This window comes from Ips typographus, linkage group LG1 (assembly GCF_016097725.1).
Source record: "Ips typographus isolate SLU linkage group LG1, UJ_Ityp_2.0, whole genome shotgun sequence".
NCBI lineage: Eukaryota > Metazoa > Arthropoda > Insecta > Coleoptera > Curculionidae > Ips > Ips typographus.
In genome coordinates, this window is record NC_138422.1 from 5,566,612 (window position 1) to 5,584,116 (window position 17,505).

At 34.1% G+C, this 17,505-nt stretch overlaps 1 protein-coding gene across 3 annotated transcripts; it reads left to right on the forward strand.

Moving 5' to 3' along the window:
• The first annotated feature begins 61 nt into the window (after nt 1-61).
• LOC145734639 (uncharacterized) lies at nt 62-17,059 on the forward strand. Of its 3 annotated transcripts, none has more exons than XR_014179470.1 (3): nt 62-465; nt 1,250-1,297; nt 12,798-12,940. XR_014179470.1 is itself a non-coding variant. In XM_081988134.1 (3 exons), exons 1-3 carry the CDS (start codon nt 439-441, stop codon nt 16,322-16,324), a joined length of 1,899 nt encoding a protein of 632 aa, XP_081844260.1. In that variant the 5' UTR covers nt 276-438; the 3' UTR covers nt 16,325-17,059. The 3 variants fall into 3 exon arrangements, 2 of the variants coding, with proteins under 2 accessions (XP_081844260.1, XP_081844250.1); XM_081988134.1 differs by lacking the exon at nt 1,250-1,297 and adding an exon at nt 15,000-17,059 and having other exon boundaries at nt 276-465; nt 12,798-13,344; XM_081988124.1 differs by lacking the exons at nt 62-465; nt 1,250-1,297 and adding exons at nt 11,004-11,231; nt 15,000-17,059 and having other exon boundaries at nt 12,798-13,344.
• The last annotated feature ends 446 nt before the right edge of the window (nt 17,060-17,505 follow it).

Genomic DNA, 17,505 nt, shown 5'->3' on the forward strand with positions numbered 1-17,505 from the left:
AATGACATTTTTATTTTAGGTTTATTTCAATATGACGCCCACTCGTATATTACGCAATTTTCAGTAAATTTTGATGTTGTTTCGTCTTTTAGGGATTTTATAAGTCCCCACTCTCCAGAGGGTTCTTTCGTTTTTAATGTTGGTATCCAAAGTCAATTTACCATTAGATGTCATTTATATTGCATAACTCAAGTTACGACGTGCGCATTAATATTCAGTGAAAAGGATAACAAACATTGCCGCTATCCGCAGAGAGTGAAACAAACAGAGCGTCACGTCGATCAATGGTCAAAATTCGAAATAATTCCAGATGATTCTGTAGAACGAGTTGTGTGGATTTTTTCTTTAAATTCGGGACGTTTTCCAATATTTTGTAATTAATTATTTATATTTTTATGTGAGCGCATTGTGTGGTAAATATAAGTGTTCGCAGCCAAAATGTCTTTTAGCCGCAACGGTGGATTCGTAAGTAAAATGTGTGATCTGAATTTGCCCCATTTTCTGACGGCTATTTTTAACCAATTTTCCTACTAACTGCTTGGTTTTTCTTTGGTTTGGTGTTTTTCTTCATCACTTCATATGCCGGAGAATTGTTAAATATGCAAAACACTCAACGCAAAGAGCATGGAAAATGTTAGGTTATAAATAGAACATTTTATAGAGTGATATTTGGCCAGTAACTATCTTAAAAAAGACTACTTTATAAGGCTGAATACATGCAGTTGTAGTTTATGGACCAACCCTTCCAATAATCTAAAATTTAGTTACAGAGATGGTACAATTTGTAATCAGTCATAAGTTCTGAGTAATAATAAATAAATCATCTACTTAATTTGACAATTCCATCAGCTTTTCTCAAGTTAGTTAGGTATGGTAACATGAACAAATGTATGTATTCAAATAAGTCCTAAGTTTTATTTAGTTTGTCTTGACTTACCTTTATTTTCAAGTTCTTTTTCTATTTTTATTATTAACTAATTAATGAAATCCAGCTGCTGTCAATCAATTATAAGTGGCTATATTTCAGTTTTCACTAATTGATCTTAATTTCAATCTCAATTAAGTTAGTTCTAGAGTTATGTTTCCTATCAATTTTACAGTGTAGGTTACATAGTTTTTAACATAAAGTATTTTTGGAATGTTTAAAAAGGATTTTGCGAGGATTTTGGTTTCATAAATACTAATGTTAAGAGTAGCTTAGTAGGTATTTGTTGTTCCGGTGTGAAGTGTGCTTTGTTTTGGTTTGCAGGAACTGTCTAACAACGTCGCTTAGGCTATCTGCTACACTACAGCTCTAGTGAGTATAAAATTTTCATAAATCAATTTTTTGTCTATTTTGTTCTTTCATTTAATCATACACAGTGTATCATACACACACTTAGTAATCATTCATTTTTTTACTCCATTATTCCAGTTGAAATAAAATATGAACTTAAAAATAAGCTCTGTAATTTTTTTATAATATTTGATACACATTGCTTACTGAATTTCTTAATATTGAATGAATTACTCAAATTTAGTAAAAAAACCATTTAAAAAAAAAGGTTGCTTCACTGCATAATCAGCTTGACTTTGGTAGAAGTTGTTAATACTCCTAATACACAATGCTTGACACTTGACATAATGCAAATATTAGTAAAGGTTGTCACCCATTAGTAAGTCAGGAAACTTGGAGTAAGATCAAAACCATGGTTGATGGATCTCTCCTAATTATTTGAACATGGAGAGCTGGTTAATGGGTGAGAACCTTTATGAAATCAAAACTAACATCACTACATTAAACTAAAATAAAATGAGTGTTGTTCATTGTTATACCGAGGGTTCAGAAATGACAAGCTTGTTCATATAACTATTTTTTGAAAACCCAATAATAACAATTCTACAGGGTGTTCAAGTTACATTTCTAGTTCTTCAAGTAAAAGAGCTATGCTCAGTCGAAATGGAATTAGTTTTTAAAAAGCAGTTTAGTGCTCCCTGTCACTTTTTGTCTTGTCCTTTAAGAAGCCCTTAAGGGCAAAAATACTTCAAACACAATCTTATAGAGGATAAAATTTCCTACTTTTGTTATTTACGCTTCTTGTAGCTCATCAAATAACGTAACTTAAGTCAATCCATGGAAATGGAGTTATGTAGTTCAAAAAAAGCAGTTTGGTGCACCTTGTCACTTTTTACCTTGTAACAGGAGGCCCTTAAATGCAAAAACACCTTAATACAATCTTGTAGAGCATAAAATTTTCTATGACTTTCCCTATTTCCACTGTTTTGTAGCTCCGTAAATAATGCAGCTTACCTTAGTCGAAATGGAGTTTTAAAAAAGCAGTTTGACGCACCAACACTCTGTCCCTTTCTGCCTTGTAACTTAAGGAGGCCCTTAAGGGCAAACACACCTTAAGTAACCATTTTGTTGGTTGTTTTAAAAAGGTTTGAACACTGTTAAGTGGTTGAATTGAGGGTAGAATTTACCTTTGTCATCTACTAAATAATCTATAACTGTTTTGCTTTTGTGCTTTTTGATTAATATGTTTTTAAAATATAACTAAAAGATCACAAAACTACTCTAAAAAAATACTTTTATTAAAATTGTAATCAAAGGATCCAAGAACAACCCTTTTCTATAAAGTTATTAAAAAATGTAAACTCATAGGAAATCAATAATTCAACAAATTCTTCAGCTTCAATAAATATAAATATGTTTTACACTTAAAAAGTATTTCATCTACTTATTAGCATAATCATTGTTTGTCCTTACATTAGGTTTAATCGGTTACTGCAGTAATTTCAAGATTAATTATTGAAACTGCATCAAACTAGTGTATTGAAATGAATGCAAAACTAATCTCACAGTGTTTTCATTGCTGAATCATAACATTTTTATTGATCGCTCATATTGCATAGATAATGTATTGAAATAGTTCTCTAGTTGACAATTCAGTTATTATGTTAATTCACTTCTGCATAAGGTTCATAAGTAACGTGTTATACGTTAATTATCCTTAATGAGAACCGGTTGTAGAGATCACACTTGCTGAGTATACACAATAAAACGTGTTGAAAAAGAAAACATTGGCTCATATCTATTTTTAATAACATCGTTTTTTTTATAAAACCAATATTTTGGAACAAATGTTTTAATATGTGAACTCACGGCTCACTTACGTGTTAGGCACTAAAAAATTGAGATGTTAATGTAACAAAAATTAGGCTATTAGTTTAATATGTTAAACGCGTATACAGGATTGCTGCGGGACGGACAATAATTTCTCAAAATACTCTGTAAGTCTATTTAGTTGGCAAGCTTTTTCTCGATTTATTCGGGATTTTGTCGGGCAATTTTCCGCAAAAACACTATAAAGCCAGGGTGACACATAAGCATGTTATTTATATGGAGTCGCCAGTCATTTATTTTTGGCTAATTTGGATCGTTTGAGTCTTTTTCTAAGCTATAATTATAACATCTTCTAAAAAATGTACCAGTTTGATTTTGTTTCAAATCTGATGCTTGGTTATTTTGGAAATAATCCTAAGTTATACAGGAGGTTCATTTAGTGTTCTAAAATATTTCAAGGAGTGAATTTTATGACGAAAATTAAGAATAATCTTTTTGCCTCGTCGTTTTCAAAATACAATAAAAATTTCTTTAATTTGAGACTAGAATGTTTTTTTATTCTCTGTATTTTGAAATAACCTATTAGGCAACAAGTTTTTTCTTGAATTTCGTTTTGTTTTGCTCTAAAAGCAAGGAAAGGGATCCATAATAAATAAATTTTGTTTTTCAAAATGAACTGCTTTTTTTCTGTATTTATAACACTTTTTAGTAATTTAGATATACCTATGCCAGAAAATAGGCATTTCTCAAATTAAAGGTTTTCTTCGTAGTTCCAAATCATTATGTACTATGTTACTAAGTTACTGAGCCCATTTTGTATAGAAAATGGGCTCACCGGAATTTCCGTCTCAACCATTTGCCAATATTTGGCATCTAATTTGGAGGACAGGCAATAAAAGTTCGCACATATTGGCTCAGTCTAGCCAAGTCGTGTGGCACCTGCTTAGGTGGCTGACCAATGGCAGGCCATTTTAAGGGTGGATAAGATGTCCTTATCGCACGAAGACGTAAGTTTGACACAATCGGACGAGGACGTTATGGACAATCCGCTTACAGTGTATTTTTTCTAATCGTACTAATACACTTAATAAAATTTACAGAAATAAACACTCAGTTTTGGAACGTTTCCATGTTTACGTATCAGGAGGCATATTCTTGAAACGAGGAAAGAGAAATCCCTGTAGAATGTGACAAGAACGGTCAGCGAGCTGTATTTAGTCCGATTTCTGTAGATTACCATACTGACATCACCGATTTGACCCGCTCTGTATAGCATGTCGTGGGAACAGAATTTATTCCTTGTTTGATTGTTTTTAGAGGAAATAATGCATCACTAAGAAAATTTACATTTTCTGACCTTGGCTGTTGATGCACTAAGCTTAAATAGATAATCATTCACATTCGATTCAATACGCTTAACTTCGGATGTGCTAATGAAATCGTCGTATATTCGTATATTCTAATCTTGTGTCAATCATTAATAAAAATTGTTCATGGTTTTGTAATTGGATTAGCATGTTTATTGACATATTAAAAAATATGATAAATAGAATTGATGGATAGGCAAATTTTGCCCCAATTACCATTTTTGCAAAATACAGTCACTTAATTATGTTCTTGGGTCTACCCACTGGAGCTTTCTATGTAAAATACGTGTTCGAAATGTCATAAATGGTCAGTTACATGTTTAGGCAATCACGTTTTTTTTTAAAAACCATTTAAGCTAATTCAATCAAATCTAATTACAAAAATGTATTTTTGGAGACAATGCCAAAGATAATTTCAGGAATTTTTGTTCAAAAGCAATAATTTACGCAATGTAATTTGGAATTTGGAAATTGTAAAATGTTGGGTAGATATGTTTCTTGGAGGAACCACACTGTAAGTAGTCTTCTTTTTTTTTGCTGGTTTTATTGGCTCCACCAACCCTTTACAGTTCTATGGAGCCAAATTTGACAGTTCTTACGTTAACTGACAGTTGTCATAACTGTCGAAAGCCGTTCACCAGGAACCTAAATCTATAAAATTACTTAATTTTAAAGCTCGAGTTCGGTTTTCAACTTTCAGGCGGAAAGGGTGAAAACCTAGGAGAAGACCACGTGGACGTGACAGTTATAGTTTCCATGAAGAATGACTATATCTTTTGCTCGGATCGTGCCCTTAAGCGATTTTTAGACCTTTTTGTAGCTATCTGGGGCTCAGGGGACCTCGCCCGACTATCTGAGTCTCTTACGTTTCGAGCTGACAAAATACCCCAGTTGGTGGAGTCAAAAAAAAAAATTTTAAGCTCCATTGAGCCAAATTTAAAAGTGGGGAGTTGAGACTTAAGGTCACAACTGTCAAATTTTGGTTGATAGGACTAGGGTGATTTATCCAAGCCGTAGAACTATTATGGATTGGTAATAATTTCGGGGGACATAAAAAACATATCTAAGTGTCTGTTAATCTGAATTGTTAAGTTTAACTCTACGGAGCTATAAATACAACTGGCAATTCGATGTGTCAAATAAAACTAATGTGCGTATTCCAGTTATATGTTAGCGCTGAGTTTTAACAGTTGACGTAGTAAACATATTAAAGTGTCACTCAGCCTCACAAATGTCAAATTTGGGACTCTATTGAGGTGTAAATACAAGGTACAACTGTTTTGCATTTGATAGTTTCATCTTATTGCTGATTGAGTTTTTTAATAGTTATTAAAATTAAGTCACATCTGAGAACAGTTGAAAAAGACAATTCTCGATAATTTACCGTTTTCATAAACAAAATTACTTTGGAGCATCTCTACTGAGGGCAACGGGCGGTAAAGTAAAAATTTACTATACTAGCCCATATTTGTCCATCCAAAGGTCGTTAGTGCATTTGATCGAAAGAAGATACTTTACTATACATCTTTGATCTTAAAGTTCCTTCACATTACTCCTGGTTCAAACTTTAACCTCCCCATTAACTATTTTTTAAGTAAAACGTTTGTAAACGTCACAAATAAACGACTACAATGCGAAGAAAGTGTCAACATGCGCCCACCCGATCGTCCAGTCTACCTACCTTAGACTTGTTTTCTATTTTACTCATTCAATCGATTATAAGGTCTTCCAATTTGGCGATCTGCCGTGTAATGATTTTTCTTGGCTGCTGCTTTTGGTTAGATTACGGTTTTATGAGAGGGGTTCCGAGAACCGGTTAGTAACTTGCTTGTGTTTTATAAATTTCCTAATATGCCGCAATGAACAAATGCAGAAAAAGGAAGGAGGAACTCTTTCTATATTGTTAAATACCAAATTCTTTATTTTCAACATTAACATACTGCATTGCACGAAAACTTGAGTTTCGTGAAAAAGCGATTTAATAAACTGGCTTGATTCCAGCAGCCAACTTGGTCACGGAAGGTTAATCATGGTCAAAATGCGTACCTACTGTGCAAGTTATGGCAAAAATTCGAGAAGTACACGACTAATCCGTTCCTTATCGCCCAGTTTTTAATTATCGTTGTTCATGAATTATTAAGGAAGGGGCAGCAATTTGTACAGAAACTCGTTTTTTCCTTGTAAGTTCATTGAGATCGTCACTTTAATGATTTGTTGATAATTGGTGTTGATGATTCATGATAGGTCAATTCGGTTGAGTTAAATAAAAATTGTTTTAATGTTACTGGACACATCTGATTTTATTTTTGTTTTCTATTACATACAAGTAGTTATTTATAGCCAAATAATTCGTCACTGATTCATTTTACAATGAGTATGGTCATGTCAACTGCAAATTAGTGTTTGTCTAGTTGTTTGTTAAGATGTTGCATTTGAAGGTGACCAAAATAAGGTAGAAACAATTTGTTTGCATTTTACATCAGAAAAGAATATTTTTTGTATTCAGAGTGTAATAATAGTGATTATTTTGATAAATGAAAAAGTGATCGATCGATAAAGGTCATACCTATTACATGTGATACACAAGTGTATGTTGGAGCATTTTTCTGAAAGGTATGAAACTTTATGAACACACTGTAATTCATTGATTTTAAAATAACAATTTCTTTTTTTGGTTCAGGATAGCATAAAATTATATGACCATTTGTGATATTTTTGGTTTTTGTTGGATATCTCTAAAACTATGCTGGTTTGTAGGTTTACTTTATTTAGCACAAAAATGTTGTCTCTTTTATAATTTACCCTTGATAATCCATAGAGACCTTCAAATATATTTTTTCTTTAGCATTCAAAGATTATTTCAGTATGTTGCTTACATATGCTTGATAAAGTCAATAGGCAAAAACACGTGTCTTAATCCTGTGTACTTTTTTTGCAGATCCTAATAAACCACATTTCTCATTACTTCAGTAGGTATTATTTAGTATCTCAGCAGATGTTTCAGATTTAGTTCCAATTGAAATATTTTGTGATATCTGTAAGAGTCATTCATTGAAAAGATTTTTCGGTTGTGCCAGTTGCCAGTTTGCAAAATATCTCTAAAGCTAGTATATACAGTGTGATTTGTAAGATGGTTACAATTTTTAAGAATAGCATTTTCTCCGTGGATCTAGGAAAACTTAAGTATTTGTATGGTTTTTAACCACATGAACTATGACTGACAAGTTTCGAAAAAATGAAAAAAGTTTTTTATTTTTAAGAGAGGTTTTTTTATGTGAATTGGATTTATACATTGTGGCTCAAAAACAAGGTGTTTAAAATATTTTTGTTTTCTTAAATGGCAATTTTATGTCATATTGGGATTCTACAAACGTATTTCATGCAACCTACTGTATAACAATATTCAACAGTTTTCAAATAATTATCAATACGTCCCTCAATTTTTATTTAAAAAAAATAGTAAAAAAATTATATCAGCTGCTCAAAATGAGCCCTGACTCCTTGACAATAATCAAGAAAATGTATAAACTTCTTGTTTCTAAAATATCAGTACTTGCAGGACAATTGTGTTATAAGTGGATGCATGCTTTGAATTGTTTGTAGATGCTAAATATGTAATAAAAAAGCGGTGTCGGTTTAAAAAATAAAAAATAAGTAGGAATACTTTGGAACTATATAATTTAAATTGGCGAGAGGATTAATCCCTCCGACGTTACTATCATTTACCTTTTGTGAATAACTGACTGACTGGCGTAACTGACATTTTTTATCAATAACTACAGTTTTATTGGCATATTATGCAATATCTGATAGATTTACTGAATTTATGAGAAAACAGTAGAGTGGGTTACTGTTTTAAACTTCTCAAAACTGTGTATCTGCAGATGTGCCCATTAGGTTTGACACGGTTGTGTGCGTATGGGGTCAGTCATCAATAGACAAACACACAATACAATGGATGGCAGATAACAATAGAAAAAACGCTCTCTCACAGAAAAAAAAAATAAGCACAATAAAGTCAGTTATAATAACATTTTGAAAGTAGAAACGGTTTCAATTTACCATCATCACCAATCATTTTATGGAAGTCTTATGTCCAGTTTTTTAGACTTTTTTCAAGGGGCTTTGATATCGTTCTTTATCCAAAATCTAAATAATAAGTCGTTGGTTTTTTACTTACAAAATTTCTTCAGGATTACCATATCTAACCAGATTTAGTTCAAATTGAGATGCCAAGTTATGTTTGCAATGTTTTAAGTGCTTTATTCACGACGTTTTTGAACCTCCTCCTTTTTTTTCTAAAATTATTTACATTCCCTGGGCTTAATTCTCCAAAAATAAATTCCTGAGAATCCATCTCTACTTGTTTCTAAATAAACAAATGCACATTTTCCAGGAAGTTACACTAGAAGTATTTTAACTCTGGGTTTTTTGAATGAATGATAAGAATTCTTTACGTTGTCTGTGCGATCAAAGGACAAAAAGTACACTATTTCAAATGGGACACCCTGTATATTAGGTCAGTCGATTTAGCTTGTCACGGCCTATTTCACAGTCTACTACGTGCTGTACAAAAAGTGTACAGTTTCAAAGATATACAGAGTGAAAGTTCTTTAGGAAACAGGAAGATGAAACATTTAGGGTGACTCTTAACGTTTAACCAAAAATGTCTATCAAATTTATTTGCCAGTTTTCTTAAAATCTGTAAACATTGAAAAGTCGAAATTTCATCTGACCATCAATCATCAGCACCCACATGCTTTCACTTTGTATGCACAATTTCTTTTCAGATTTGAAATACATATGTTATATTTGTCAACAGTTTAAAACTGGTGTTCGAAAAAACTAATATAACATTCACATTCTGTAATCTGTATAACCATGTAGAGCTCGAATCAGATGAGAAAAGGCCACCGCATCATCAATGACGCAGTTTTTAAAACTATTTCTTTCTCCTTCTACAGTTGCCGTCGCATTAGATATAATCAGAGGCGTCCTATTAAAATATTCCCGAAAATATATTGTTAAGCGGTCAAAAAGCCACTTGGCAACGTAGTACGGTTTTTACTTGGACACAATTAAAACAGATGCGGCAGCGGCCAGGGACATTTGGACCTTTTTATATGCTTTTACTAGCAGGCACTCTAAACGGTGTTGCCAAGTTTAAAAAAATGTAGTGGCGGACAGGGAGACTTATGGGGTTAGGTTAGGTTCCGTTTTAGTCTGGTGTTTTGGTTGTATTGTTGATGGTCGCAGTTGAAGTTCACATAGTGTTATGAATAAAAAACGTTATTTTGTCAAAATGTCTTTCAAAAAGGTTGGAAAGAAAGGTGTTATCATATACAGCCAAGGCCGTGAAATCGTCAGTAACGTCTTACAATTTATGAAGAAAGAAGCAGAAGGAGTTTCCATTCCTTTAAAAAACTTGTTGTCTTTTATTTTCTTTATTAAAAACGACGAAAATGTTTCATTTTACTGATAAAATAATAGCACGCCACTGACTGGCTGCAACAACTTGGAAAGTAACGAGAGCAGCAATATTTAAAGCGAGACGTACAGAGATCGTGACATCATCGTTTGATGACGCCTGTGGCCTTTTCTTAGCTGATTCGAGCTCTATTAGAAAATCATCTGATCAACACAGGAAGAAAAGTAAAAAAAAGAGAATTTGTATATTTATTTAGTTAATGCAGTTTATTGATTAGCATTCTCATTTTACTTGTATTATCAAAGCAGCCTCATATAAACCCAAATTGTCATGCAAATGTTTGGGTATACAAAAGTTGCAGGTATGATGAGGCATCTTCTATTTTTGCGTTACATCAAACTGGTGCCTGGCTAAATGTATTAGTTGTGTAAACTTTAATGTTTGTTGCACTGATTTATGCTTTTGTAAAAATTCTACAGAAGGTACTAATAATTGACCGAGTGCACATTTTCAGCACAATTAATTTCAAATGATTTATAGCCAAATTAATTAAAAACGTATAATTTCGGTACCACTTCCCAACAGACAACCTTACACAGTTGTCGCCACTGCCTTATTTGGAGAACCCAGAGGCTGCGACCGCCATGTATTTTACATTGAGTCGATTTATTTTTGTAAAAGTCTTGCACACTTGTTCGTGCCAATTCGTTTCGCTTCTAGAAAATTCTAGAATTTTACAAAGTTGTTTTGACTGTTATTTCAGAGTTATTCTAGAATTATACAGAGAGTCATGATGTAATGTTTATTAAAATTTCCAATAAAAAAATTGTGTTTGAAAATCTAGAAGTTTTTTAATATTAATACACGCACGCCTTCTCTGGCTTGAACAGTTCAATTAATTTCTAGTAAACGCCATCAGTACGAATCTCTCTATGTGGCTATCTTTGTTTAGTGCACTGATCGCGTGACTTTCCCTCTCTCTCTCTGTTTCGATTTTCTATTAGCTTGGATAGAACGTATCGCGCCACTTCTCGACAAACGTCGAATACCCCAGAATATTCGTACATGTGGGTTGTGTTGGTATAAAATAACAGTGGCGCATCCACGCGCTTTTAGATTCGACTTAGACGCGCGAGCAGTGAATTAGCCCGAGTAATCCTCAGCGAATAAACAAGCGATTTTACTGTGTTTGTGTACTTATTACTGCAGTTCAGTCCTAATTTTTCGATTGGTGCGCTAAAAAATGTCGGTAGAAACGATACGGGATATTCCTGTAATAGTGGAACATAGGAAGGGTTGTTCTGAACCTATGGATTTTGAATATACTTCTGTAAGTATCTTAATATTGGTAAACATCTGTTTTTAGTTTTGTATTTTGTTCTTCAGGACATTTTTTGAATTTTCAAAAGCATTAGGGGGTGTTTTTTGTTATAAACATGATTTGTGTTACACCCTGTATATAATTTCAAAAAATGCATTGTTTTTTAGTTTTTGGATATTTCCTGTGTTTTAAAATACTTTATCCAATCTCTTATATTTGCTGTATTTATTTGAACTTTAAACAGTTAATTAGCTTGATTTCAGTGTAAATTAGTATGGATGGGAGATACCACACACAAAAATGTCATTACAATATCTCATAGGGGAGTTCGAGGAATTTGCAAATTTTGTAATTGTTTTGTTTAAAACTTTAACACCTCGTATTTTGAAGTTGTTAGATATATTTGTCTATTGATTAAAACTTTTGGTCAATTATAACTGAGACACTCTGTATAGAGTTGCTGATAAATCCGAAAACGGTTATTTTTCGAAAATATCCTTTTTATGTGTCCCTCCTTTATAACTGTAATTAACATTAATTCTTTGTAGATCTTGATGATCCCTAAACCTTGTTTCGACACCTTGCATATGTTTTCCAATAATTCAACTCAAATCAATATTTCAAACAATCCAGACTTCTCAGCGACCCTGTACATTGGTTACTTGAGAAACATATTAAAGTGATGTTGAAAATTTGAATGAAACTTGTTTACAGGGTATCTTAATCAGTTTAAATTTAATTTAGTGCAACATATCTGTTTGTCTTGTACAGGGTGGCGCTAACATACCTGGTAAGATTGTTCAATACTTGACGAAAGAATATTCCCCAGTATATGACAGTTACTTTATTTTGGCTGTTATAGGTATAAGCCTTTGTGTATATGTCTTGAGGCGTTTTTCTCAAGTTCCTCTTTAATGAATTAGGGAAAAGTTACAGAGGTTTTAAATCCACATGCAGTAATAAAAAGTAGAAAAATTATCGAATGTTAAAGAATTGAGGTTACTAGTGAAGTGCATGCTGATGTTACGAAAGTTCATACAAATCGTACAAGGTGGTCAGAAATTCACTTCATGCTGACCTAAGGAAAGAAAAAAGTTCAGTTTTCTTTGTGTCAAAAGACTATTACATGTTCAATATTTCATATTACAAAGTATGGTCTCTGGTCAGCATGGAATGCTTGATTTTTGAAGTTTGTATGATAGTTATAAGACTTTGTCATATCATTGGAATTAATGCACTTTGCTGGTCACCAATCAAAATTTCTTAACTCGGATAACTCTTCTCAAGTCTGGATAATTCTGATTCTTTTCATTAATGATACATCATCTGCAACTTTTTCCCTCATTCATTAAAAACAAAACTGGGAAGTACGTCTCAAAACATCCACAAGAGCTCACAGCAGTATTCTAATATGTTATGGGTATTAAGTTTTTGCAGAATATGTTATCGTCACACTAATAGGATGGTAAACATTTTTATAGAAAAATTACAAATTGTTTCACTTGTGATCACTCTGCGGTAATGGTAATTCTTAAAAATTTACAACACCAATCTACAACATATGTTACTTTTCAGTCTGGTTTTCCATTTGACAACTCTGGACGACGCGCTCGTGACCCGCTCGAAGATATCGCTCAACGTCATCCAGAATTTGCCCAACACTTGCAAGGCTTCCCTAGACGAGGTCAGAGAGGCGGTGGCGATCAAAGCCAGGACGATTTTCTAAGACGAAGATTCGAACGACCGTTTGCCAGCGGCCGTTTCGAACGTTTCGGATTCCCATTCGACAGAGACGACTTTGAAAGGGAGCCTCAAAGGTACTACGAAGCGTACCCGGAGTGTTTCGAGAACTTCCAGAATCAGCATCCACAATCGCCGCAACACCAGCAAAGTTCCTCGTCACAAACACCGTCTGGTTTCCAACAGTATCCGCCGCAGTATAGTCAAGAGTACCAGCCTCAGCCGCCTCAAGATAAACAGCAGCATCCGCCTCAGTATCAAACACAGGCCAGTCAGTCGGTGAGTCAAGGTACCCAGACTGACGACAGAGACGTTCCAAGTCAGGAAGAACAAACGCCAAGTCATTCAGAGGAAGTGAAGAGTGAAGGTGGACAAACTAGAGGTAAGTTTTTTTATATGCAATTACGGTATGGAGTTTGATTTATTAGTTTTGTGCTGATTTAGACTAGTTGACTTCAGTTTTCTGGAACTGTATTTCACTTTATACAGTGCTTTACAAATTATTGTATAAATGTTCTTTGGAGTTTCCCTAAACTAAGTTACACCCCCAATGGAAAGTTTACAATTTTGTCTTTTTTCCCTTTTTTTTCTTGAATTTGTGAACGTTTTTATGGGTTTTTATGTCCTAAAGTTACCATTGTCAATGAAATAAACAATGCATACATCTTATCATTTAATTTGTTGGTGTATGCCAGATTTTGTTTGCTGAAACTGAAATTCTTTGCATTGTTGTATATGATGACATGTTTTTGTGACATATTTTTGTTGTCCTTCAATATGCCAGCAGAACAGAAGAATTGAGTGCATTTGATCATGTTAGAGATTTGCTTAAATTTGGTTGTCCTGACTGAAAAATATCACCAAGAAAGTTATTCCAGTACAAATAAAGTTATTTGAAGATCATTACGATAGGCAAAATTAGTTTAGTAAACTCATCAAAATGTGTACAATTTAAATAACAATTAGCCGTTATGGTATAGTTTGCGAAAGGGTAATAACTTCTCTTTTTAACAGTATGTTCCTCATGAAGCATCTTCGACTTCTGAGATTTTGAACTAGTTTTAGCTTGGATACATTTATTCCATGTCCGTTAGAGCCAATTTCTCGTGACCAAAAATGAAGTTTCAGCACGATATATGGTGCTCCTTCGCACTGTTAAATAATTTGCAGCAGTTGAGAGAGAAAAAATTCAAAGAGTCTTGGTATAACTCACACAGTGATGGTTGAAAATGTACAGAGTTTGTTGAATACTTCATTGATCTTCACTTAATTGTAAACAATTTGATATTTAAGTTTATCATTGAGTTGATGTATACACTTTATTTTTGGAAAAACCTGCTTAAAGGTTTTTTGCAGAAAATTGGTAAGGGAAATAAAAAATATATGAATCTTTGATATATATCTTCAATATAAGTATTGAAGCGGAATTGTGAGTTTAATTGCATTTACTGTATCCAGCATTTTCTATAAACAGTTAAAGGATTGCTATGAAACATGTAATATGAAAATAATTCAGAAATACAAAATTGTAAAAGATGGAAGTTGGTGGGTGTAACTATATTACATCTACTATTAGCAATTTTCAAGTTATTACTAGACTGGTGTAATGAAGCTACTAATTTTTGATCTGTTGTACCGATTTTTTATCGTTCAAAACTTGTCATTTTATGTTTTTTCTTGTTATCTTGCAAAAGGGTAAAATGAAATGTCCTCTTTGTTTGAGCGATGGGACTTTTACCGGCCCTTCTACCGACACTTTTTCTAGTAAAAGGGCCACACCAAGACTCATCATGAGATAAAAAGAAATGGAAATTTTTTTAGAAATGACAATAAATGTTTGAAACTTATTATTTGAGTTACCGAACGTTACAAATTAGGTATCTTTTTACCAGTTTACTTTAGTGTATCTTCTATCTAAACAAAAACAATCAAGGATGAATTATAAATTCATTGAATTGGGGTTTTAGTGACCATTAAAGCTGACAAAGCGACCACTCACAGTATAACAAATTACTAAAAGTAGATCTCTTGTTTCAGGCCGCCCAATCCAACAAAGTAACACTTGTGATCTCTCACAACACCAGCCACCAGACGAATCGCTGAATGATCGTGAGCAACGTTCCATGTCAGCACCGCCAGAGAATAAACGTTTTACGTCATCTGTAAACATCCCGATGGGAGTAAATCAGGAAAATGGCGGGGGCATCGGCGCCCAAACTCAGGCGGGTAGTGGCAGCACTGAAAGAGTAATTCCTATCCATGTAGAAGGACGAGATGATCCGGTAGTACCGAACCGATTTGCTGGAGCCAGTCAAGCACCACCACAGTCGCAACAGCCTCAGCCTGAAAGAATTTTCAATGACAGCCCTAGACCACAGCCAGAAACGATTTTCGGTCGAAGACCAGAAACTTTCACACAATTTATGCATAGAGATCCTCACAGATTCACTAATGACTGGCCTCACTCTTTCGGTGGATTTCCTGAAGACGACTTTAGCTTCAGAAGGAGCGAGAGTCCAAGCCGTTTTGCTGGACACAACCGGCCTCAGGCAAATCAACCACAGCAGACACAACAAAATGTTCATCGATCTGAAACTGCTCCTCCGCAACCTCAGGCTCCTAAACAACAGCCCCAGCAGCAGCCACAACCTCAGCAAGAACCTCCACAACAGCCACAACCACCCAAACAGCCCCCGACTCCTTTAGAACAAATCCAAGCCATTCAAAAGGATGTAGCTTCTCTAGTAAGACAAGTAGAGGCGTTTAACGGTGCTCCTAAAGACAAAAACTACCTCTACTTGGACGAAATGTTAACACGAAATCTCTTGAAACTAGACAACGTCGACACCCAAGGTCAAGACAGTATAAGAAGCGCTAGAAAGGAGGCGATCAAGTTTATAGAAAAAACTATTGGAATGTTGGAAGCGAAAGCTGCTGCTAACGTTGCTCCTAAAGAAGAAAAAATGGAACTTGTCGAACCACCCAAAGAAAGCCAAGAAGGAGAAAAAATGGAGACAGAGGCAGCCTCACAGTCTCAAGAACAAAACACCACGGAAGCAGCTCTTCCACAATCCCAAGCCGAAAACATGGAAGTGGCACCAGAAGCGGGGAGCCAGGAAGGGAGTTCTAAAAGTGGGGAAGTCGAACAAAAGCCCGAAAACGCGGACGACGCTGTGGCAAAAAGTGAAGAGGTTGCTAAAACCGAAGAAGTAAAACCCGAGAATGAACCTTCAGGCGGAGAAGCAGCGAAGACCGAAAGTACTGAAGGCGCAGAAGAAGCTAAACCTGAAGTTAAAGAAGGCGAGAAAAAAGAGAAGAAGAAAATCAAAAAGAAGGTGAACAAAGAGGAGAAGAAGCAGTAGAAACCCTTCTTCAACGGTTTGTAAATTGATAGGAAACGTTAAAATATTATTTTGTGTCTTGAGGCGGAATATCAGTGAAAATATCCTCTTGAATCAAAGAGACTTTTATTTAAACTACTGTAGAATCAGTGCACTTACTACATTGTTAAGTAGAAATAGTTTAATCCAATATTCTTGCTTCGCAAACAATCAATATTGCCTTAAATTTATAGGGAGTGATCTAACCATATTAAATACGAGTTTTAGTCACGCCATTGAATTGAAATTTTAGAATTAAATCAATAACACCAGTTAATTTAAGAAATTCTGCCTCATTAAAGTACTCCTCCTCTAGGCAATTTATTTTTGTAAATATTTATCGTCTTTAAGTCCTGTAAATCAGCAGTCCACTTATTTGTATTTCCAGTCTTCATTTGATCAAATTGCATTTTGAAGATATGAAAATATTTTTTGCGTGATTGTGATTTGAATTTTTGGGTTGCAGGTTTCTGTTTCATTCTGTTATGCGAGTGCCATAAAAGGTTCCTTTTATAGGTAAACAGAAGCTTTCAATTACCAAATTGGTCGTTTTTATTTATTTAACACGTCACATAATTTGTTGTTTCTTTCTTATGTATACTACTACAGTTGTGTGTGTTTAGTCCATGATTTTCGTTGATACTTTCTTTTGTACAATGTTGTTCTCAAATTGTACAATTATTTATGTACAAAATAAATATATGTATTTGAAGCAAAGTAATTGTTTTAATTCAACTAGACACCGTTTGGCAACATAGTGAAGCATCGAGCCTAATCTAACTAAAATATTTTCATCTTCCGGTTATATTGGAAATTGGTACCAACTTGCTTATTTTAAATGAAATTTAAATTTACCATTATGAATGGATTTGTTTATGGTCTTTAAATATACTAATGATAGACAATAATTTTCGGTATTTGGACATATTAAATTTTAGCTAAAAATGTTCCGCATTCAGTCGGACTTAAACCAACCACCTCTGCCTTTCCGTGTAACGCTTTTTCACTGAGGTATGAATGCACGTTAGTTCGATCTCCTTATCGGGAACTAGTTTTTACATGATTTTTATACGTTAGTTGGTATATGAAGGCTTTTAGATAGGAAAGTGGAAATCGTTCAGTTCCAGCTTCAACAAGGATCTCCACAACCACTCAAACAGTCC

Bases quoted from the DNA above. Each gene is read 5' to 3' on its own strand.
- LOC145734639 (XM_081988124.1), top strand. From the start codon at position 11,145: ATGTCGGTAGAAACGATACGGGATATTCCTGTAATAGTGGAACATAGG. The intron at 11,232-12,797 runs GTAAGTATCTTA...GTTACTTTTCAG, and splicing joins TGGATTTTGAATATACTTCT to TCTGGTTTTCCATTTGACAA. The intron at 13,345-14,999 runs GTAAGTTTTTTT...CTCTTGTTTCAG, and splicing joins TGAAGGTGGACAAACTAGAG to GCCGCCCAATCCAACAAAGT.